General features: G+C 44.0%; 1 protein-coding gene across 7 annotated transcripts in view; it reads right to left on the bottom strand.

The window, feature by feature from the left end:
- The window catches only part of abcc3 (ATP-binding cassette, sub-family C (CFTR/MRP), member 3), a 116,400-nt gene that overhangs the window by 26,429 nt on the left and 65,653 nt on the right, over positions 1-24,318 (bottom strand). For 3 of the 7 annotated variants that reach the window (XM_048610740.1, XM_048610743.1, XM_048610741.1), the window contains exons 15-23: positions 24,013-24,079; positions 21,835-21,961; positions 20,451-20,627; positions 20,192-20,359; positions 15,580-15,763; positions 13,584-13,689; positions 9,321-9,474; positions 2,570-2,777; positions 1,792-2,102 (exon numbers count right to left, since the gene is read on the bottom strand). In XM_048610740.1, the coding sequence (XP_048466697.1) occupies positions 1,792-2,102; positions 2,570-2,777; positions 9,321-9,474; positions 13,584-13,689; positions 15,580-15,763; positions 20,192-20,359; positions 20,451-20,627; positions 21,835-21,961; positions 24,013-24,079 (1,502 nt within the window). Of the gene's footprint in view, positions 1-1,791; positions 2,103-2,569; positions 2,778-9,320; positions 9,475-13,583; positions 13,690-15,579; positions 15,764-20,191; positions 20,360-20,450; positions 20,628-21,834; positions 21,962-24,012; positions 24,080-24,318 lie in introns of those variants that run through there. The other 4 variants (XM_048610739.1, XM_048610744.1, XM_048610742.1 and 1 more) reach the window with 2 other exon arrangements.

The following is a 24,318-nucleotide window of genomic DNA, read 5'->3' on the forward strand; positions in this document are numbered from 1 at the left end:
ACACACACACACACACACACACACACACAGACAAGGGGTGGGGGTGAAGAGACAGAGAGAGAGAGAGAGAGGGGCAGATAGACCAGGTGGGGGGGCGGTGGGGGATGAAGAGAGGGAAACGCAGACTGAGAGGCATTGAGGAATGATTGGGCCAAAATGTTAGAACAGAAAGTCAGGAAGTTAAGCTTCACACGACTGGGTCTATAAGCAAACACCGATTTATGTTGAGATAAAACATTAGATAAGATCAGTTATTACTGTTTGTTCCAGTAAATGGTCTTGGTGTCATTCAACAGACATTACTCTGCCTGCTCAGAGACCCAGACCGTGTTCAACACATCACAGGAAACACACACCGTACAATCTCTGTTCAAAAGGCCCAGCAGTCATTGTCTAATGGATCTGCCTCATGGCTCACCTCCAGACTATACACAGTCTCTCCCCACAGGGACCAGTGAGTGACTCTTAGAGGGTTCACGGACGTGGCCAGGTCGAGACCATGCCAAGGGGCTGTGGGGTCACAGGACAGCACTATGTGTGGTTAGGATGGGAGTGGAGTGCAGACTGAGAGACCGCATTACCCTCATACACCCTCATTCTGTTGTTTGTGGAATTATTGGTGATACTGACTAGGTTCTCTCACCCATACTGACAAAGAGCAGTGGTGTCACTGGGTAAGTGAGTAGTAGCTTTCCCCGAACCATGCTGTTTGATACCATCCTATTTTGGGAATGTCTCCAGGCTTCCTGGCAGTTACCATGCCTAGGCCACAGCCAGTAGCCTTCAACCAGGAAAACAATACATTGACTATCAAAACTGTGCACAAACTGTAACCTCTGGAGCTAATTTCTGCTGTGTGGCTATTAGTAACAGACATGGGCGTGTGTTTATAGTTCACATTTTTACAGAATACGTGGCTCTGCATTCTTCCCAGACTCAAGCTCTGGAACACTTCTATCTGACATAGCTTCTGGGCAGAGAACGGGGTGGTGGTGACTGTCAAGCAGAGTAGCCAGACCGGAGAACAAAGGACTCATGGACCAAGCTGGCTCTCAATGTGCTAAACCAACAAACACCACATGAAACTGCAGCAACACCAATCCACAGCCTCATACTTTCAACCTGGAAAATGATGATCATATTCACACCACAATGAATGTTGGCAGAAATGACAAGGTAATTCACAAAAACTGATTGCATCAAACCACAGAAAATAATCCAAAGAACCACAGAGGGAAAAGCAAAGAAACAAGTGGGAGCCCCAGCGTCAGCTACAGTTTTGATTTGGAATTTAAGAGCAGCGGTAATCAGTGGGTACATGATGGTATATCTACTGAAGTTAACCCAGCTCCCTCACACTGTCCCTCAGTAACCCCTCTCCCCCCCAGCGCCCTGTGTTACTGACTGTATCCCTACTGAATTTAATCCAGCTCCGTCACACTGTCCCTCAGTAACCCCTCTCCCCCCCAGCACCCTGTGTTACTGACTGTATCCCTACTGAATTTAATCCAGCTCCGTCACTGTCCCTCAGTAACCCCTCTTTCCCCTGCCCCAGCACCCTGTTTTCCTGACTGTATCCCTACTGAAGTTAATCCAGCTGAATTATTCCTACAGTTAGGCACAGGGTGTGTCAAATCAAATTGGAATTTTTTAGTCACTTTAAGAGAGGATCTGACAGTGAGGCTCACCCCCCACCCCACCCCTTTTCAGAAAGAATGCATCTGCACCATGCCATCATCCTCTGCACCGCTGTTTGTCCATGAGAAAATGGAGAGGTGTTTTGAGAGGTACCTGTACGAAGAAGTACACAAAAGCCAGTGGCACGATTAGCAGAGTGAACCACGGGGTACTGGAGACTACTACTATCGTAGTGGACAGGGAGATGAAAAACGTTGCAAGGAACATCTGGAATGTCAGGGGAATGACTTCATCAATCACGTTAACGTCCTTGCCAAAGCGATTGATGATACGTCCGATGGGTGTGGTGTCAAAGAATGCCTGTGGTGTGTGTAACTTGTTGTCCAGGAGCCGTGTGTGGAGCTGCCGAGCAGCCCCTAGGCCTCCGAGTGCCAGTGTGAAGGAGGAGATCAGAACTAGGATCCCTGTGATGGAAACATAATGCAGTTCCAGAGCAGAGGTTAGCACACAGATGAGACATTGTATTCCCATCCCAACCAGCACCAACCCAACCCCAGCCAGTATTGTGCAGTTAGCCCCTTTTCCCCAAGTATTGACAATGTCAATTAGATTGGTGAACAGTGAAGGGATTAATCTAGGCTCAGCTTCACCACTATTCTGTGAAAGTGTGGACTTAAGCTTCACCAAGAAATTAGGAGAAATGTTTAAATAATTTATTTAGCACTGAAATCTACAGATTTTCCCAAATTACCACAAGGGCCTCCTATTCCCTTCAGTAATTACATAAATTTATTCCTTTTACAGGTGCAAACTCCTGATTGGTACAGACCATTCCAGCTCCACCTCCTTTACGGCAGAAATTATTATTAGTTGCTAATGAGCACGCTGCTCCTCCTGCTGGCTCAGTTTCTCAATGTAGGACAGGCCTTACCTTGCGTGAAGCCGAGTGCCGCATACACTCCTACCCGCATGTAGGTTTGCTGCTGGGTCCTGTTGAGGGCAAGGTCGTTGGTCCAGTCACTTAGCCAGAAGTTGGCACCAATTGCTGCAGCATTCTGGCAGCAGTACAGGATACAAATCACAACAGAGATGAAGGGACCGACCGCCTTCAGGTACTGCCAGAACACAATCAATTTAACCTGCCATCGAAACACAGGACCTAGTGACCCACCACTCATCAGATCAAATGTAATTATTTAGACACATTCTCCGATTTCACCCCAGCCCACGTCCTGGCAGCACGGCAGTGCTTAGCAACTTCCAGAATCTATTGTCTCAATTACCCCTACAGCGCTGGGCAACTTAGTTTCAAAGTTATTCTGTTGCCAGCCTATAGGAAGAATAGGAAGTGATGGAATGGCTGATGGAAAGTAATAAATACCAGCAAGGGCCAAATGACCTGTTTCTGTGCTGCACGTTCAAGGTTCTGATGCTGCAGTATCACCCAGGAGGAACCAGCCTTGTTGCTGACACACAGTCTCCTCTTATAACCTAAATGGAAGGCTAGATTTACCACTCCCTATTCCAAATATCAGGTACAGAAACTTTGTGAATCTGTTCGTCTAATTATAATTGTAAAGATCACCACTTGTTGTTTGTCTTTACTTTAGATTGTGGACCAAAATAGGGAAAGGATGCAGCCTTTTTCAGATGCTGTGGCACACGGGAAGGTCTGAGACACCATGGCACTGCAGATGTGCGCACTGTCAGCTTCACCCAGGGACAGGCTGCTGATGGGTCTTCAGCATGAACCAGTGGCCTCCACAACTGGGCCTCACTGCATGAGCCACTCTGATTGGCTCCTGGGTAGGTGGACAGAGTATGTATAAACAATACAGAGGTGGAAACCTCCAGAATGCTACAGAGGAAGGATCTCTCTCTCTCTCTCTCTCTCTCATTATCTTTGCAATTTAAAAATAAAAGGAAACCTGGAAGAAAGCTAGCTATTCTCTGCCACCAGCTCCTGTAAGCTGTTGCCTCTAACCAGTGACAAAGACTGAACAATGAGCATTCCATTCGCCCGGTTTCTATAAAAGAACAGAAGGTGCTTGGAAGAAGCAGCTCTGAGATCAGGAACTGGTGCTATTGAACTGTGTTTCCCTAGTGTTTTTTTTCTTCACTCATCACATCCATGTATGTCTATCTGTATCAGTCTGCATATGACTACAGGAGCTTAAGAAGGAGTTTGAGTTTTTTCAGTTGTTTCAGCAGCGGGAGTCCGGGAGGAAGCGCGAGGGCAGCCTGGGAAGGTAAGTTTTTCGATTATAAAAGTCTTACCTCGCGAGACTGCGGCCTTTCAGTTGTTTCAGCGGCGGGAGTCTGGGAGGAAGCGCGAGGGCAGCCTGGGAAGGTAAGCTTCCACCCAATAACTTTGGGAGTTAACTAATACCCGAGACACTACACGCGTAGTGTCTCCTACCCTTCCACCTCCTCTAACCTAATAATAACGACTAAGTGTGGTGAGCAGGTAAGCTATTTGCATTTTTTTCCCCCTCATCTCTTTGTTATCTTTTGGGGTGGTCACCTAGACATCAAATCCTCTGGGAGCGGGTCGGAAGGCAAAGCCAGAGTCTGTTTGAGTATATAACGGAGTAAACTTACTGGTGCAGCGAACAGTGCGAAACTTAAAAAAAAAATTCATTTTAAATAATTAACTAAGTAGCGATGGCAGGCCAGGTGATGTGTTGTAGCTGTATGATGTGGGAGCTAGCTGATCCCATTGAGAATGGCAGTGACCACATCTGCAGCAAGTGTTGGCTGCTTGAGGAGCTCTGGCTCAAAACTGATGAGCTGGAATCCAAACTCCAAACACCGCGGCAAATCCGGGAGGGGGAGAAATACCTGGATGCTGTGTTCCAGGAGGTAGTCACACCTGGTAGATTAACTAATGTTAATTCGATCGGCGGGCAGGGACAGCAGTGTGTGACTGCGAGTGAGGCAGGTAGAGGGACCCTGCAGACAGGAACACAGGAGCCGCAGCCCTACATTGTCCCACAGGTATGAGGCACTTGCTCCCTGTGTGGAGGAGGAACAGCGCTGCAGGAAGGATGAGTCAACTGACCATGGCACCATGGTCCAGGAGGCCATTCAAGAGAGGGGAGCAAAAAGACAGATTGTAGTTGTAGGGGATTCCATCATCGGGGGATAGACAGTATCCTTTGCGAGCAGGATAGAGAATCCCACATGGTGTGTTGCCTGCCCGGTGCCAGGGTGCGAGACATCTCTGACCGGCTTGAGAGGATACTAGAGAGGGAGGGGGAGGATCCAGTTGTTGTGGTCCACATAGGTACCAACAACATAGGCAGGACTAGGAAAAAAGACCTGTTTCGGGATTATGAAAAGCTAGGAACAAAATTAAAAAACAGATCTTCAAGGGTCATAATCTCTGGATTGCTGCCCGAGCCACGTGCAAATTGGCATAGGGAGGCAAGGATCAGGGAAGTAAAAACGTGGCTAAAAGAGTGGTGTGGGAAAGAGGGTTTCCTTTTCATGGGGCACTGGCATCAGTTCTCGGACAAGAGGGATCTATACCGCTGGGATGGACTCCACCTGAACAGGGCCAGGTCCAGTGTTCTGGCGAAAAGGGTAATTAGGGTGGTTAATAGGACTTTAAACTAGTAAGTAGGGGGGAAGGGAGAAGTGAGCGTAGAGGGAGAATAACAATTAATGTAAGGCAAAGCAGCAGGTTAGCAGGTGACGAGGAAGCTTCAGCTCCATTGAAAATTAGGAAAAAAGTTAGAGGGAAGGAGCACTCAAGAGCTGTTAGTAATGGAGGTGATAGGACCCAAAAAGAAGGTGCAAAAACTGGCATAAGGGCATTTTATCTGAATGCTCGCAGCATTCGAAACAAGGTGATGAGCTGACGGCGCAAATCATGGCAAATGGGTATGATTTAGTGGCCATTACAGAGACATGGTTACAGGATGGTCATGACTGGGAGTTAAATATCCAGGGGTATCAAACTGTTCGGAAGGACAGACAGGAAGGTAAGGGAGGTGGTGCTGCTCTGATTTTTAAGGATGATATCAGGGCAGTAGTGAGAGATGATATAGGTTCTCCTGAACAAAACATTGAAATCATTTGGGTAGAAATTAGGAATAGCAGGGAGAAGAAGTCACTGATAGGTGTGGTCTATAGGCCACCAAATAACAACATCGTGGTGGGGCGGGCAATAAACATAGAAATAGCTAATGCATATAAAAATGGTACAGCAATTATCATGGGGGATTTTAATCTACATATCGATTGGTCAAACCAGGTCGGTCATGGCAGCCTTGAGAAGGGGTTCATAGAATGCATCCGCCATAATTCCCTAGAACAATATGTAATGGAACCTACGAGGGAGCAAGCTATCCCAGATCTAGTCCTGTGTAATGAGACAGGAATAATTAATGATCTCACAGTTAGGGATCCTCTCGGAAGGAGCGATCACAGTATGGTCGAATTTAAAATACAGATGGAGTGTGAGAAGGTTAAATCCAGTACCTATGTCCTGTGCTTAAACAAAGGAGACTATGAAGGAATGAGGAAGGAGTTAGCTAAGGTAGAATGGGAGCAAAAACTTTATGGTGGGTCAATTGAGGAACAGTGGAGGACTTTCAAAACAATTTTTCACAGTGCTCAGCAGAAGTATATTCCAGTGATAAGGAAGAACTGTACGAAAAGACAGCACCAGCCATGGATGTCTAAGGAAATAAAGGAAAGTATCAGATTGAAAAAAAACACATACAAAAAAGCAAAGAGTAGTGGGAAATTAGTAGACTGGGAAATCTTTAAAGGCCAACAGAAAGCCACAAAAAAAGTTATAAAGAAAAGTAAGATAGATTATGAGAGTAAACTAGCTCAGAATATAAAAACAGGCAGCAAAAGTTTCTATAAATATGTAAATCGTAAAAGAGTGGCGAAGTTAAACATTGGTCCTTTAGTGGATGAGAAGGCCAATTTAATAACTGGGAATGAGGAAATAGCCGAGACATTAAACAGTTATTTCGTGTCGGTCTTCACAGTGCAAGACACAAATAACATGGAAGACACATAGCAAGAAGGTTATAGCACGTGAAGACCTAGAAACTATCATTATCACTAAGGAGGCAGTGCTGGGCAAGCTAATGGGGCTAAAGGTAGACAAGTCTCCTGGCCCTGATGAAATGCATCCCAGGGTACTAAAAGAGGTGATGGGGGAAATAGCAAATGCACTAGTAATTATTTACCAAAATTCACTGGACTCTGGGGTGGTTCCCGCAGATTGGAAAACAGCCAATGTGATGCCACTGTTTAAAAAAGGAAGTAGACAAAAAGCAGGTAACTACAGGCCAGTTAGCTTAACTTCGGTAGTGGGGAATATGCTTGAAACTATCATTAAGGAAGAAATAGCAAGACATCTGGATATAAATTGTCCCATTGGGAACACCCAGCATGGGTTCATGAAGGGTAGGTCACGTTTAACTAATTTGGTGGAATTCTTTGAGGACATTACTTGCATGGTGGACAATGGGAAACCTGTGGATGTGGTGTATCTGGATTTCCAGAAGGCATTTGACAAGGTGCCACACCAAAGGTTGCTATAGAAGATAAAGTTGCACGGTATTACAGGTAATGTATTGGCATGGATAGAGGATTGGTTGACCAGTAGAAAGCAAAGAGTAGGGGTAAATGGGTGTTTTCCTGGTTGGCGGTCAGTGGCTAGTGGTGTGACTCAGGGATCAGTGTTGGGACCTCAATTGTTTACAATTTACATAGATGATTTGGAGTTGGGAACTAAGTGTGGTGTATCAAAATTTGCAGATGACACTAAAGTGAGTGGTACAGCAAAGTGTGCAGAAGACACTGAAAGTCTGCAGAGGGATATAGATAGTCAAAGTGAGTGGGCAGAGGTCTGGCAGATGGAGTACAATGTTGATAAGTGTTAGGTCATCCATTTTGGTAGGAATAACAGGAAAATGGACTATGTTTTAAATGGTTAAAAATTGCAGCACGCTGCTGTGCAGAGGGACTTGGGTGTCCTTGTGCATGAATCGCTGAAGGTGGGATTGCAGGTGCAGCAGGTAATTAAAAAGGCAAATGGAATTTTGTCTGCCATTGCTCGAGGGATGGAGTTTAAAAACAGGGAGGCTATTCTGCAGCTGTATAGGGTCCTGGTGAGGCCACACCTGGAGTACTGTGATAACAAGGTGTGGAGCTGGATGAACATAGCAGGCCAAGCAGCATCATAGGAGCAGGAAGGCTGACGTTTTGGGCCTAGACCCTTCATCAGAAAGGTCTTTTCTGATGAAGGGTCTAGGCCTGAAACGTCAACCTTCCTGCTCCTATGATGCTGCTTGGCCTGCTGTGTTCATCCAGCTCCACACCTTTGTTATCTCAGATTCTCCAGCATCTGCAGTTCCTACCATCCCTGGAGTACTGTGTCCAGTTTTGGTCTCCTTACTTGAGAAGGGATATACTAGCACTGGAGGAGGCGCAGAGGAGATTCACTCGGTTGATTCCAAGGTTGAGAGGGTTGGATTATGAGGAGAGACTGAGTAGACTGGGCTTATACTCATTGGAATTCAGAAGAATGAGGGGAGATCTTATAGAAACATATAAGATTATGAAGGGAATAGATAAAGTGGAGGCAGGGAGGTTGTTTCCGCTAGTAGGTGAAACTAGGACTAGAGGGCATCGCCTCAAAATAAAGGGAAGCAGATGTAGGACTGAGGTCAGGAGGAACTTCTTCACCCAAAGGGTTGTAAATCTGTGGAATTCCCTGCCCAGTGAAGTGGTTGAAGCTACCTCACTGAATGTTTTTAAGGCAAGGCTAGATAAATTTTTGAACAGTAAAGGAATTAAGGGTTATGGCGAGTGGCCGGGTAAGTGGAGCTGAGTCTCAAAGATCAGCCATGATCTTATTAAATGGCGGGGCAGGCTCGAGGGGCCAGATGGCCTACTCCTGCTCCTAGTTCTTATGTTCTAATGAGTTTCAATCAGTAGAATTACATGTTGCTCATTCACAACTTTTGTTTGCCTGTGGGTAGAAATGAAGTACAGAAACTTGGCCAGTGGTTCCTGTTAACCTGAGTTCATCAGACATGAAAATTGGAACTTTGATTAAATCTTCAACTTCTGTGACACCTGAGAGTAGTGGGGCTCGAGTGTAAATGCACAGCATCATCAGGAATACTGGAGTTTGAACTGCCATTGTTAAACTTTTGCAATTTGAATTCAGTTCGTAAAAACCTGGAAGCAGTAGAATACTGGTTCAACAAAAACTGTTTACAAAGTTGGGAGACGGTCATTAAAAACCATAATGGTTACCTGAAGCCTTCTAAAGGGAAGGAAATCTACTTTTCTTACACTGTATGGCCTACATGCAAGTCTGGACCAACAGCAACATAACAGACTTTGAATTGCCCTCTGAAATGACCTAGCAAGCCATTCAGTTGCCAAGACAGTGGGTGGTTCACTCCCAGCTTCTTAACGAAAAGATGAATCAGCAATAAATGCTGGCCTTGCCAACAATCCCCACATTCTGCAATGAGTACGTGGAGTGTTTCCGAGTCAGGTACAGGCAAACAGACAATTACTCACAGACAAAGAGAGACTTCAGGGGAAATGCAGGAAGCTCAGTGCCATTGTGGGAGGGTGGCATGTGAACACAGCTGCCAAGAGTGACAGTAATAAGTACTCTCTGTGAGGTGTGAGCTTACCCTCCCAGTTTCTGTTGTCTCAGCCTGGATCAGGTCCTTTGATTTATTCTTTGGCTGTGGAGCAGTATCCACCACCTTCTTCTTCTCAGTCAGACGCCTCCTCGTGGATTTCCATGTGGATGCCTCGCCATCGGATGAGATGACACTGATTTGTCTGATATCAGATGAAGAGCAAATAGAATAACAAAAATGTCACCAGGAGCCACTAAGGGAAATAACACAGCTCTCAGCATGTATGACTTGGTAAGGGCTGACAGTTTCCATCCCTAAAGATGACTAAATGAACAAGACGGCACTTTAGAAATATTGATTGAAGTTGTCACAGTCACAATTGCTGAGATAAGCTTTAAGCTGCAGTTTTACTAATTGGAAGTGAATTCACCAGCTGCTATGCAGGGACATGAACCCCTGCCCCCAGAACGTTAATCCAAAGGCCCAGGCTAAAAACCCAGTGATATGACCGCTACACCACTGTCTCTCCAAACACGGAAACAAAATACTCCACTGCATTACTTCAAACAGCAGAGGAGATATCCCGTGTCCTGACTAAGATATATTCCTCATCCCACACAAACACAAACACTTCTACATCCTACAGTCGCTACACTTCAAATATACTTTATTGGCTGTAAACATAGAAACAAGAGGCGGCCATTCGGTCCCTCAAATCTGGTCCAATATTTGATGAGATCATGGCTTCCCTGTGACCCATGTTTGTATTTTTGCAAATAAGAAGCAAAGTATCAACTTCAAATTTCAATGATCAGTTGACCCAGCATGAATTGCCATTTCTGGATGAGAGTTTAAACTTCTAGCACCCTTTGTCTGAGGAGTGCATTTTAAATTTACTCCTGAAAAGGTCTAGCTCTAATTTTTAAGCTCTGTCCAACCAGTGAATCTACACTGTACTCCATCCAAAGCCTGTGGTGCTCAGAACCTGCTCCCGGCGTCTCCAGGAGTGAACACCTCGACCATCTTGTGTTCTTGTTCTCTCGATATGAAGCCAGCATTCCACTAGATTTTTGATTATCTTCTGTTCCCGATCATGATGTTTCAATGATCTATTTACCTAAAACCTCCAATCTTTTTTGCTCCTTCATTGTTTCTAGTTGTCCACCACTGATGAAGTCTGGTATTTTATATGTTTAAGTTCAAAATGGATGACCTCAAATTTCTCTGTCGAAATTCATTTGTCCACTTAACCTATCAAAACAGCTGAATTGAATATTTATAAGCTGTAGGCAGAGTGAATTCATTACCTGATAAGAATCTAAGGTTATCAGGTGTAGATGGCAATATGGAATTCAAAACAAACAGATCAGCCATGACCTTATTGGATGGCACAGTAAATTCAAGGGGCTGAATGGTCTATTCCTGCTCCTAATTCATGTACTTGTTTGTCCATTGTAATCTTAGGCTTCCAACAACAACGGTTATAATGCTGCCAATCTTTGTTATCAGTAAAATTGGATTTATAGCTTTCTGTTGTAAAGACTGCACTTTATTTAATGTTACTTTTAATTATGAACACAATTGGGAAAAGTACTGTCTAACTGCCAAGGTCTGAGTTTACACTGTCACTTTGCTGGGCCCAGCACTGGGGCCTGGCAACAAGTAGCTGATTGGTTGGTGGCATTGTGACCATGGATGCTGGAGGTCAACAGCCTGACAACAATTCTTGATTGGTTCTTGGGCAGCAGAACAGCTTGAGGGGATGAATGATACAGTGAGAAGCTGCCTTTGGACCTCTGGAAAGGGAGTTTATGTCTCTCTGTCTCCTATGAGATACTTGAAGCTAAAGAAAGCCAGTTGTTTGCTTTCTCCCACCAACTGCTGTAGGCGATTACTTTTAGCCAATAAGTCAGAGATTCACAATTTGTGAACCAGTCACTCTTTGCCTCCGGTGAAAAATGTGAAAGAATCTGAAGGAAGAGGAGATCCAAAAACTAAAGGGCTTGAGAAACAGAAGGAGTGTCCCATCGAATCCTGACGACTGGTGAATTGAACTGTTTTTGTCTGTTCTGAAGAAGGGTCACTGGATCTGAAACATTAACTCTGATTTCTCTTCACATATGCCGCCAGACATGCCGAGATTTTCCAGCAATTTCTGTTTTTGTTTCAGATTTCCTGCATCTGCGGTTCTTTCAGTTTTTTTTCGTTTTTTGCCTGTCTGTTGTTATATGTGCAGATTAAGGGTGGATTTAGAAGGGGAGTAAAGTTTTAATTAGTAGTTATATGTCAACTTTCCATAGTTGTTCACCTGTGGTTAGAATGTATGCAACTGTAATAAACAGTAATTTTTGTTAAGTACCACCACCTCGTCTGTGTTTTCTGTCAAACCTGGTCATCAGGTTTGGGTAAATTACGGACTGTATAATTTAATAAAAGGTTTAAAAAAATCGTAAAATTGAATTGTGGGCTTAATTTCTAGTGCTCTGTTCCCTCATCAACATTGTTGTTGAATAGCGCACAGTTTAGGTCTCAACACACATCTTTGTGAGCCAGCACTAATCATATCCTGCTAATTAAAGCTCCTGCTCATTATTCCTACTCAGTCTCCTCTTAATCAGCCAGTTTCCAAACCAGGTCAATAATTCACCTTTCAATTCCATGACCTTCAACTTTAGCTCAGTCTGTTTTCAGGGACTTTGTAAAATATCTTCACTAGGTCTGTATAAATAACATCCACAGGATGTCCACCACTTTAGTCACCTATTCAAAAAATTTGCATTTGTCAAGCATAATATCCCGGTTACAAATTCCCCCCTAGTTTAGCTAAAAAAAAGGCGTACAATTAGCCTATCCTTTAATTGTAGAGTTTAGTACTTTCCTAACAACAGATGTTAGGCTAGCTGGGCTACCATTCCCTAGGTTCCTTATATCACCTCTTTGTAACAGCAGGTTGACAAGCACAATTTGGCTGTAAATTGCTTTGTAATTTTTGGAGACCCAAATACTTCCTTAACTCCCAATTCCCTCCAGCTGATCAGAGTTGGGAAATACCTATCCTTTCCTGATTTTGGGGGTTCTTGTGGTGTAGTGGTAGTGTCCAAAGCTCTGAACCAGGAAGCCTGGGTTCAGGTCCCACTGGCTCCAGAGGTGTAGTAACATCTCTGAATAGGCTGATTAGTAAATGTCTCCTTGTCTGGTTTTGACAGCTGTCTGTCTCGTGGACCAGGCTCACTCCTAATGTTAGGCAGGGTGAAACAAATAAAAATTCCTAAAATCCAACCGATTATTTCAGTTTTTAATATCTTGTCAATCAAGGCGGATTCCTCCATTAGTCTGAGAACATACTGGGCCTAAAATTGTTGGCCTTTAGTTACTTGCCTCACATACAGAGGCTACGAACTAACCTACAAATCCCATTGGGCGAATGGCCCAGAGAATAGAGTTCCAATCCACAGACACTTTGAATTGACCTAAAAATCTAATTGCCTTAGGGAAGAAAACCTGCTGTCCTTACCAGTCTGGCTTTATATGTGATTTCAATCCCAGTGACTGTGTGACAGACAGTTCAAGGAAAGTTAGAGATGGACAATAAATGCTATCAGTGATGCTGTTATCCCATAAGAGAATGAAACAGTTCACTACCATCTTTACAATAGAACTAAGGATAGATAGCAAATTCCCACTTTCCCAATGTTCCTCAAATGTTGGGAAGGTAATTATAATTTATAAATATATTGTGAAAGACATATTTCCCAAGAACATTAGAAAACCAAGTATGCCCCCAAGCCACAGTAGGAGACATTTAGCCAGGTGACCAAAAGCTTGGTCAAAGAGATAGATGTTCATGAGTGTTTTAAATGAGGAAAGTGAGCTGGAGAGGTGGAGAGACTGTGGTTTCGGTATCTACAGTATACTAAAACAATGATCAGATTTATTGAATTCAATTTCAAAACTTAACAATATATAGATCTGAACTTATGGCCCGAGTTACCGGTCCAGCTCTGTCACTACTTTATCATAAATCATTTAGCCATACACTGCTGGTCAGAGTTAGTGTAGCGATTAGGAATAAGAGTTACTGCTGCACATCCCAGTTACTGGCCATTCTTTTTCTAGTTGTAGCTGAACACAGAATACATCGGAACTGGAATCGATCGCCCTGTTCTGTGTGATTGAGCACTACACCAATGGTCCTTGCAGCAACTAAGCCACCAGTGGGAGCTCTGGAACCACCTTTAAGAATCTCCAGACATCACTGATCTGTGCAGCTCTAGGTCAATGGATAAAGTGGTCACAGAACTCCACACGTACCTCATGAACTGTTTCCGTGCCTCTGCCGCTGAGGGCTCATTGTCACTCAAGTCGATATGGTTACTGAGGGTATCCTCACCAAGAAATTCCTCCTCTTCATCGAATACTGAAAAGCAACAAGGAAGGAGGAATTAGTGACAACACAGAGTCAGGCTGTGCCGATCGGCACGAGAGCTGCACTCACAACAGAACCCATCCAGAATCCTGGAACAATGGCCACAGAAAATCCTGTTGCAGAGCGAGATAAGTGCAGGCAGCTACTTTACTGTTGCCTGGCCAGCTGATTCCAAATGAATGGCAGAACAGAACTGATTTCAAGTTTTGTAGTTTTATTGGGAGCTAGTTTTGAACTGTATGGGGCAGGATAGTGGGAGAGCTATCAAGATTCCTGGAAAAGTCCCAGGTCAGAGAACATTCACTGTGGAACCAGCTAGCAACTCTCTCTCCATCACTGAGAAACAGTCTAGCATTTACTCAGATCAGATAGCAAACAAAACGAGAATAAATGAGAAAGAGAGAGAGAGAGAGAGATAGATAGAGCTAACTCCCTGACTCATGCCTTGGTGTTAAGTGATCTCCTTACACAATGTTCAGCATCATCAGTAATCAGGGTTTCATGAATGGTTTTTCTTTAATCACAATTGGCTTTTTAGCCTGTGGATTAACAGTTTACTTTTTTAATTTTGCAATCTTGGTGGGAAGTCTCAACTAGACCAAGTACCAGGAACCTAATGACAATTCCAGCACTTGCCAGGATTCATGATCTGCAGTTTGGTTCAGTGACCTCGGTTACCAAGGGGCACCAGAGTCCAAAAGCTATCTCTGAACCAATGCTGTGAAAATGTTCATTGATATCAACATTACTTATCCAGAGATCAACACCAAGGTTACCCAGTCTACACAGAAACCGAGGCCCGCTCTCCCTCAAACTTGCATTTGCTGTATGTGACTGGTGTGTTATATTGCCTGGTCTCTAAGACTGCATGCACGTGTCTGCACCCATGTAATTGAGGGGTGTGGGGGGGGGGGGGGGGGGGTTGGGGGGGGAAATACTGGACTGGGCCCAATAACTGAACTAGGAGGTACAGAGTCACAAACCTTGACCATCCTGAAGACTGTCTGCAGCATGGTGGGGATTTTGGGAGAAATTGGAGGGAAAGTGAAAGGAACAAAGTTAACGTTATAACCTGCAAGAGCTGAAATTCAAAGCAGCATACTTCCTGTCTGTCTGCTTTCAACAACATTGCATGGTAAGATGGGACTGTCATACTCCAGCCTGAGCCTCTGTGCTTCACTAACTCTGGGTCAAACTCCTTTTGAACAATTGCGCTCCTCCTCCTCTTCCCTCCCCATTTAATACCGGAATTTTACAGTGCAGGAGACCATTAACTTTACAAATTATCTTCCACTTCTTCGCAGGATCTGATTAGACCCCCCCACCATGTGCATTTTCCCCACAGCCTGACAGTCTCGTCCTTTTCAAATATTTATCCAGTTCTCCTTTTGACAGGTTCTGTTGAATCTGCTTCCATCACCCTCTCCGGCAGCTTATTTAAGATCCACCTGTAAAAAATATCCTCAACTTTCCCCTGGATTTTCACCAATTACTTTACCTCTGTGGCCTTGGTTACAAACATTTCATTCACTTAAAACAGTTTGTTTTTATTCACTTTATCAAAGCACTTCACAATTTTGAACATCTTTATCAAATCTCCTCTAACCTTCTGTGCTCCACAGAGAATAATCCCAGCTTTTCTTTTTTACCCTGCGCCCTCTCCTTGGACTCCATCTGAGGTATAATCAAATATTTCACGAAGCTTCAACACAATTTCCTTCTGTCTGTACTCTATTCTTCTATTGAAAAAACCCAGGATTCTGCACTTATTTTCATTTATAGCTTCCTGAACTCATTCCATCTCCTTCAAAATGGCACACAAGTTAATGCTTTGTTAAAATACTACAAGGAATTATGCCCCCAGCCCTAAAATCTTCCTACATGTTGGTTCATCCTCCTCGATCTCATCTCGCTGGGCATAGTTTCGTAAGAACTCTGCAAAGGCTCCATTCTGCTCCTGCAGCTCCTGATACGATCCCATCTCGGAGACTCTGCCATTCACCAACACCACAATCTGATCCACTTGAGGCAGGAAGCTGATCCCATGTGTCACCAGTACTCGGGTCTGCAAAATCAAAAGAGAAAAGAGGTCAAAGGCTATAGCACAAATCACACTGCAAGATGAGCAGATAAAACAACTCAGTACCCAGTATCACTTCACTCAGGACAACAGGAATGGAAGGGAGCGACGGAGGGATTCATGGTCTAATCAGAAATATTCAACACGACCCTACTCCCCACCTTCAAATTCATTTATTCACTGATTTCATTAAGCACCAGTTTCAGAAAACACAGAAGTATTAACTCAAGTATGTAACCATAGAAATACTCAGAATTTCCTGACTAAGTCATACAACATAACAGAGTAGTACATTCAGCTGCCAGGCCTACTCCACCATTCAGTTAGACTTGATCATTGTTTATTCAGAATAAGGGTCACTCCCTGTAAATAACAGAAACAAAGAAAATGGGATCAGGAGTGGGCCATTCGGGCCTTGGAGCCTGCTCTGCCATTTGATCGGATCATGGCTGATCAGCCAACTCAACCCCTTGTTACCACTTCTCTCCCAATTCCCTTTGATCTTTTTAGCCCTAAAAACTATATCTAACTCCTTCTTAAACCTTCAATGCTTTGACCTCAATCACTTTCTATGGGAGTGAATTCCATAGGCTCACCACTCTCTGGGTGCTTACATTGACCCTCATTGTAGTCCAAAAAAGGTTTAACCTGTAATCTCGCACCTTAACACCTGGTTCTGGACTCCCCGGTCATCGGAATCATCTGTCCCATGTTTATTCTGTCTAGTCCTGTTAGAACTTTATAAGTTTATATGAGATGTCCACTCATTCTTCTAAACTTCAATGATTTTTTTATTCATGAGGATGTGGGCATCACTGGCTAGTCCAACATTTATTGCCCATACCAAATAGGGCAGCACGGGAGCTCAGTGCTTAGTACTGCTGCCTCACAGCGCCAGGAATTTGTGTTCGATTCTAACCTCGGGCGACTGTCTGTGTGGAGTTTGCACATTCTCCCCATGTCCGCGTGGATTTCCTCCGGGTGCTCCGGTTTCCTCCCACAGTCCAAAGATGTGCAGGCTAGGTGGATTGGCCCATGCAGGGATGTGTAGAATAGGTGGGTTATAAGGGGATGGGTCTGAGTGGGATGCTCCAAGGGTGGGTGTGGACTTGTTGGGGCCTGTTTCCACCCAATCACATTGCCTAGGGTCGGGAGTCACATGTAGGCCAGGTCACATACGGATGGCAGTTTCTCTCCCTGTAGTCCCAACTGATCCAGTCTCTCTGCATACGTCATCCCAGGAATCTGTCTCATAAACCTTGGTTATATTTCCTCCATAGCCAACAATAAGGAGACCAAAACTGCTCACAATACTACTGGATCAGTCTCACCAAGGCCCTACACAAGTGCAATAAGATATACATGCTCCTGAACTTGAATCCTCTCGCTGTGAAGGTCAATATCCAGTTTGCCACCTTCACTACGTGCTACACCTGCATTGTTTACCTTCAGTGACTGGTGTACGAGGACACACAGGTCTTGTTACACCTCCCTTTTCCTAATGTATCAGCATTCGGATAATAATCCACCCTCCTGTTTTTGCTCCCAAAGTGGATAACCTCGGATTTATCTACAACATGCTTCATCGGCCATGCATTTATCCACTCGCTCGACTTATCCAATCACATTGAAGCATCTCTGCATCCTCCTCACAGCTCACCTTCCCACCCAGCTGTGTCATCTGCAAACTTGGACATATTACATTTAGTTCCATCATGTAAATCACTAATAATTACTGTAAATAGCTGGATTCCTAGCATTGATCCCTGCAGTACCCATCACTCAGAAAAAGACCCATTTACCCTTACCCTCTGCTCCAGTCTGCCAACCGGTTTCTAACCACATCATTAGCCCTCCCCAATCCCATGTGTTTTCTACTTACATGTCAATCTGTTATGTGAGATCTTACTGAAAGCCTTCTGAAGGTTCAACTAAAACACACACACTGGCTCCCCCTTATCAACTCTACTAGTTTTTCATCCTTGAAAAATTCCAATAGATTCCTCATGTGATTTTCCTTTTGTACATCCACACTGACTCTGTCTGATCCTGTCACTGTGTTCCAACTGCTCTGTTATTAAATCTTTTATAACAGACTCTAGCATTTTCCCAACTCCTGATATCAGACTGGCCAGTCTAGAATTCCCTGTTTTCTCTCTACTTCCCTTTTTAAGTAGAGGTTACATTAGCTACCCACCAATCCATAGGAACTGTTCCAGAGGCTTTACAATCTTGGAAGATCACCAATACATCCACACTTTCCAGAGCCAGTTCCTTAAGTAGTCTGGGAAATAAATTATCAGGCCTTGGGGATTTATCTGCCTTCAATCCCATGAACTTCCCTACTAATACGGATTTCCTTCAGTTCCGCCCTTTCACTAGACCCTGTGCTCCCCAACATTTTTGGGATGTTATCTGCATACTCCTTTGTGAAGACAGAGCATTTAATTGGTCTACCATCTCTGTTTCTCATTATCACTTGCCCTGTTTCTGACTGTGAAAGGATCTTCACTCATCTTTTTCTTGTCACATACATATAGACGTTTTTACAATCAGCTTGTATGACACACGCACACACACACAGACAGACACACACACACGCAGACACTATTTTTCCTATTTTAATCCCTTTGAATTCCTTTGCTGAAATCTATACTACTCCAAATCCGCAGGTCTGCTGCTTGCTTTGGACAATTTGTATGCCACTTCCTTGGAGCCAATACTATTTGTAATTTCTCTTGTTAGCCATGGTCAGCCATCTTTTCCCATTTTACTTTAGCACCAGATGGGAATGAAGTGAACATTGTTGCAGTTCACCCACGCACTCTTTAAACATTCACATTGCCTTTCAACTGTTGTCCCTTTAAGTTACATCCCCCAATCACCTTAGCCAACTCGCACCTTATACCATCATAGTTTCCTTCATTTAGATTCAGAACCCAAGCTTCTGAATCAACCATGTCACTCTCCAGCAAACTGAAGAATTCTAGCGAATCATGGTCACTCTTCCCAAAGGGCCTTGTACAGCTAGTTTCGTTCTTTCACATTACTCACAATACACTGTCTAGAATGGCCTGCTCTCTAGCTGGTTCCTCAGATTTCTGGATCAATACAATCCTTTATACACTCCAGAATTCCTCTTCTACAGTATTATTACCAATTTGATTTGTCCATTCTATTTGCAGTAAAGTCACCCATAATTGTAGATATGCCTTTAGTGCTTGTGTTACTAATTTCCTGTTTAATATTTTCTTCTGCATTGCCACTAAAGGTTAGGATCTGTATATAAATCCACTGTCGTTTTCCGTCACTTGGTGTTTCTCCACCCACACAGATTCCCTTCACCAGCGCTCAGAGCCTTCCTCACTATTATGTTAATTTCCTCTCTAACCAGCATATCCTACCTCCTTTTCTTGTCTTTCCTTCCAAAAACAAACTGAGTAACCCTGGATGTTCAGTTCCCTTCCCTAGTCACCCTGCAGCCACACCTCTGTAATCCTAATTATATCGTATCCACTTTACTGTGAACACGCCGTGCATTGACACACAAGACTTTAAGATGTGTCTTTTTAACATTCTTAGACCTGTTCACATTATTTTGCACTGTAGTTCTGTATGAGTCTTGCCCTTTAATTCTCTATCACTTTTTCTCATCACTTGCCCATGCTCCCCTCTTCCTGCCTTTTTACTTTAAAGGTTCCTAACCATTCCAGCAAATATTCCCCCAAGGAAATCAGTTCTGGTTCTGCCCAGGAGTAACCTGTCCAGTTTATGCTGGCCCCACCTCCCCCAGAATCGGTCTCAATGCCCCAGAAATCTGAAACCCTCCCCCTTACATCATTTCCAGCCATAAATTCATCCGATATAACCTGCTATTTCTATCCTCACTAGCATGTGGTACTGGTAGCAATTTTGAGATTGCTTTTGAGGGTCTACTTTTTAAACTTGGTCTCTGACTCCCTATATTCATCCCTTTTCTTAACCTATGTCATTGGTACCGATGTGTACCACAACCACCAGATGTTCACCTTCCCACTCCAGAATGTCCTACAGCTGCTCCAAGACATTCTTGATCTTAGCACCTGGGAAGCAACATACCATCCTGAAGCCTCGTTTGCGACCATGGAAGTGCTTATATATTCTCCTTACAATTGAGTCCACTATTACCATGTCTTTCCCAACACGTATTCCTCTTCTCTGCAGCAGAGCTAGCTGTGGTGCAATTAATTTAGCTTTGCTGCTTTCCCAAGAGGCCATTTCCATGCTCTGCTCTGCCGCCCCCTCCCCAACAGCATCAAAAGCAGTCCATTTTGCAGGAGAATGGCCACAGGGCTCTTGCACTCTTAACTCTGTTTATTCAGGAGAAGGGTCATTCACCATGTGACCACAAAGGATTGGTGAAAGATATTTTACCTTTCCCTTCAATACGCCTTCCGGACCAATGACTTTATCGAAAATGTGCTTAGCCACATGTGCATCCACAGCTGAAAGGGGATCGTCCAGGAGGTACACATCCATGTCACTGTACACAGCTCGTGCCAGACTCACCCGCTGCTTCTGACCTCCCGACAGATTTATTCCCTATAAAAGGGGCATTAGATTATCAGTGTAAAACCCTAGTTTAGAGACAGATGGAGAGATGGAGAAGGTAGGTGCGAGTGAAAATGCTTACTTTTTCACCAATCTCAGTCTGGTCCCCACCAGGCAGTACATTCAGGTCAGTGATGAGTGCACAGGCCTCCAGAACCTGTTGATATTTCTGTTCACTAAGGAGCTCACCAAAGATAATGTTATCTTTCAGTGAGGCATTCCGAATCCAGGCCTGCTGAGGAACATAGGCAACGGATCCCTGCCAGTAAAAAAAAAAGTTTAAGTATGAATGAACTGCAGTCTTCACAAATGAACCATTCATTTTTAAAAACAAGCACTCACAGTATCACCCAAAACCTGTTTGTGTTGATGAGAATTTCAAAGTTGCTACCTACATCTTAAGTTTTCTATATTTAAGCAGAAACAGCTAGATGCACTCTATTTCATACCATCCTTAATTTGTAGTAAATGCAAAAGCAAAATCATAAATAAATGAGCGAACATGCTGAAAAACTCAGTGCATCAGCTCCAAACATTTGTGACTCATTGGGCTTAACAATTTCTGATCAGAATCACTGCTCCCATTCTTGCTGCTGTTAATCGACCACTGTCACTGACATCTGCTCTTAGCTCATTGATTAGGAATAGAGTGGGAGTAGGCCATTCAGCCCATCAAATCTGTTTCAGCATTCAATACAACTATGGCTGATCATTCACTTCAATGCATTTGGCCCCACACACTCTCCATATTCCTTTGCGTCATTGACAGATTTTGGAGTACCAATCTCTACCTTAAGCAAAGCCAAAGCCAAAAGACTCAGCTTCCACACCCTCCAGGGCAGACAATTCCAAAGATTCATAATCCTCTGAATGAAAATATATTCTCCTCATTTTGGTGCCAAGTGGCATCCCTCTCACTTCTAAGTTGTGCGCCTGGATTTAGACTCCCCAACCACGGAAATCACCTTAGCTGCATCCACCTAGTCTCTCTATTTACATATTTTGTAACTTTCAATGACATCAACTCTCATTTCTCAAAACTCTAGAGAATACAGTTTCCCCAATCTCTCCTCATAAGACAGTCTTACCATCTCCAGAACAAGTCTGGTGAACTTTCTTTGCATTCACTGTATGGCAATAATATCCTTCCTGAGGTCAGGGGTTTAAAAGCCACACATAATACTTCAAGTGTGATCTAATCAACTGGAGACTTCATTACCCCTGTCCTCAAATCCTCTTGCAGGGAAGTCTAACATACCATTAGCCTTCCAAATTCCCTTTATCTGTCCCATTACTAATTGTTTTTACCTTGAATCACCACTCCTTTAGACATTTAATCTGTCACTTCTTATTCTAGTTCATCTATTAACATAACACAGTTGTGCCCATTAGTGCCTGACTGCGATTTAAATCGTAGACTTCCACCTGCCCCGAGGAGTGAGTCATCAGAAAGCGGGAGTACTCACATGGATCGCCACTCTGCCCTCCAGCTTCTCCATCTCTCCCAGAAGAGCAGAGATAAGTGAAGATTTGCCACATCCAACATGACCAACCACTGCCACCAGGGAGCCCTGTGGTACCATCAGACTGATCCTGGATTAAACAAGTCAAAAAGAAAAAAAGGACAATTCACAGGCTTCACCTTTCAGAATCTGATGTTCCAAGGGAGCCTGAAGACCCGGGTGGCTGGACTTAACCAAGCATCATGACAGCAAAACAGATGTACTGGTCAGGCAGGAAGCAACACAAGAGAATATACACTCAAGGTTTCAATTAAGTGATTGACGGAGGAAAGGAATTTCTTAGCTTGAGGTTCTGGGCGAGAGTGAGTTAATTTAATTCAATGTGCCGCACTTGCATCTCAGGGTCAGAAGGTTCAAGTACAATCGCATTTATCTCAGCACATGTTCCTATCAGACATTAATAAAAACCGAAAGAACTGCAGATGCTGTAAATCAGAAACAAAAACACAGAAGTTGCTGGAAAAGCTCAGTAGATCTGGCAGAACTCTGAAGAAAGGGCACTGAACCCAAAATGTAAACTGATTTTTCTTCACAGATACTGCCAGACCTGCTGAGCTTTTCCAGCAACTTCTGTTTTTGTTCCTATCAGACATTCCTACTGAAGAGCACCGCTCTGTCAGAGGCTCAGTGCCGAGGAAGCACTGCTCTACCCCAGGCTAAAAGGTGCTAAAATTAAGCTGTTCTTTCTTTGAAAACAAATACACAATTGCCAATAGAAGCAGTCAGACGAGGATAGCCTGGCTTGTTCCTGGAGTGAACATCTTGAGGAAAGACTGAACACACTTGCTCTGCTTTAACTGGAGTTTAAAAGAATGAGGTATGACTTTATTGCCGCAGGATCTTGTATGTTTCACTGAAAAGGTGGATATTTAGATCATGTTTCCTCATCCTGAGGTAGACCAGAACCAGGGGACACGGTTAAAAGAAAGATCTTCTGTTGTTAAAAAAGGATGTGGTGAATTTTTCCTTTCCTCAGAGTCATGAGTTTGTAGAATTCACTTTCTCAATGCGCTGTAGAGACAGGGTCATTGTATTTATACAAGGCTATATTAGGTCAATTTTGATAGATAGGGGAGTTAACATGGTGTGTTTTATGAAACCACGAGCAGGAGACTGAATGGCTCGATCCTGCTCCTGAGTTTTATGACTCTCTCTTACTGTCCATTATCCACAGCAATGACATTAACACAGCACACACTGACTAGAAGGAGGGAGGATGATTCAACAGATTTTAGCTTTTCATGGTTTGGTAATTTCTTGGTTTGGCTCAGCTCTGTCAGGGAAGCTATAATGAAGCATAGTAAAGGAAGGAAGTAAGGAGTAAAGTACAACTGGATATTTGGAGCAGAGGAGTATACTCAAGAGGAGGGAGGAATTGGTGGGAGAGAGTCCAGCTGTGAGATGGGCCTTCCCTATTCAAACACAGTCCTCCTCTTGCCTCCTGTTTACTGTTGTGAACCCTTGTGCCATTTTTTTGAATTACCAGGGAGCTTGGGGAACCTTTTGTTCCTCACTGCTGTGTCAGAGGCACTGACTTGGCCAATCAGAGTCAACATTTCTGAAGAAGAATCCCGACCAGAAACGCCAACTTTCCTGCTTCTCTGATGCTGCCTGATCTGTTGTGTTCCTCCAGCTTCGCACTGTGTTGTCTCTGACTCCAGCATCTGCAGTTCTCGCTATCTCTCCACTTACAAATTGTTGTGATAGATTGAAATCTAGCATTCAACCTGATGAGTGCAAGATGAAAAGCTCCAGCGACCTATCTCTCTCTTCAGAAACATTGGATTGAAGTTGTCTTGGAGCAGCACATGAAGTCATAACAGAGTGGAGTGAAATTGCAGCCCAGAAACTGGCTTTCACTGATTTCCAGGCCTGAAGCACTCGGAAACAGGAGCCACAGGGAGGAAGCCTCTTGTGCCTCAGGCCGAGCATCCTCATCCCAACTCCCAGTCAATGCCTGTGACTTCATGCAGTGCCCCAACACCTCAGCAACGTGCTTGTCCCCATGTGTCCCCCGCCAATTCAACTGGAACATGGTTTCCACCATATCCCAGTGGAAGTGCTTCAGGATTTTACTCACAAACTTTTGAGGTGTAAAATCACAGCTAGATATGAGCTTACCCATCGAGTACAACAGGATCAGACTTTCCCCAGCTGAAGGTCCCGCTCAACATAGTGATAGCATGTCCTGCAAAACACAAAAGAAACGTCAGAGATACAGAGACAGGCTGTGACAGAAAGGAAAACACAGGAGGAAAGGGTGTGAGAAGAGAGAGATTAAGAGAAAGGAAAATAAACAGATAAGAAGAAAGAGAGAGAGGGGGAGGGGGCAGAGAGGGAGAGGAAAGAGAGGGAGAGAGGGAGAGGAAAGAGAGGGAGAGAGGGAGAGGAAAGAGAGAGTGGGAGGGAGAGGAAAGAGAGAGTGGG

Source organism: Rhincodon typus, chromosome 23 (genome assembly GCF_021869965.1).
Source record: "Rhincodon typus isolate 14 chromosome 23, sRhiTyp1.1, whole genome shotgun sequence".
Classification (NCBI taxonomy): Eukaryota; Metazoa; Chordata; class Chondrichthyes; order Orectolobiformes; family Rhincodontidae; genus Rhincodon; species Rhincodon typus.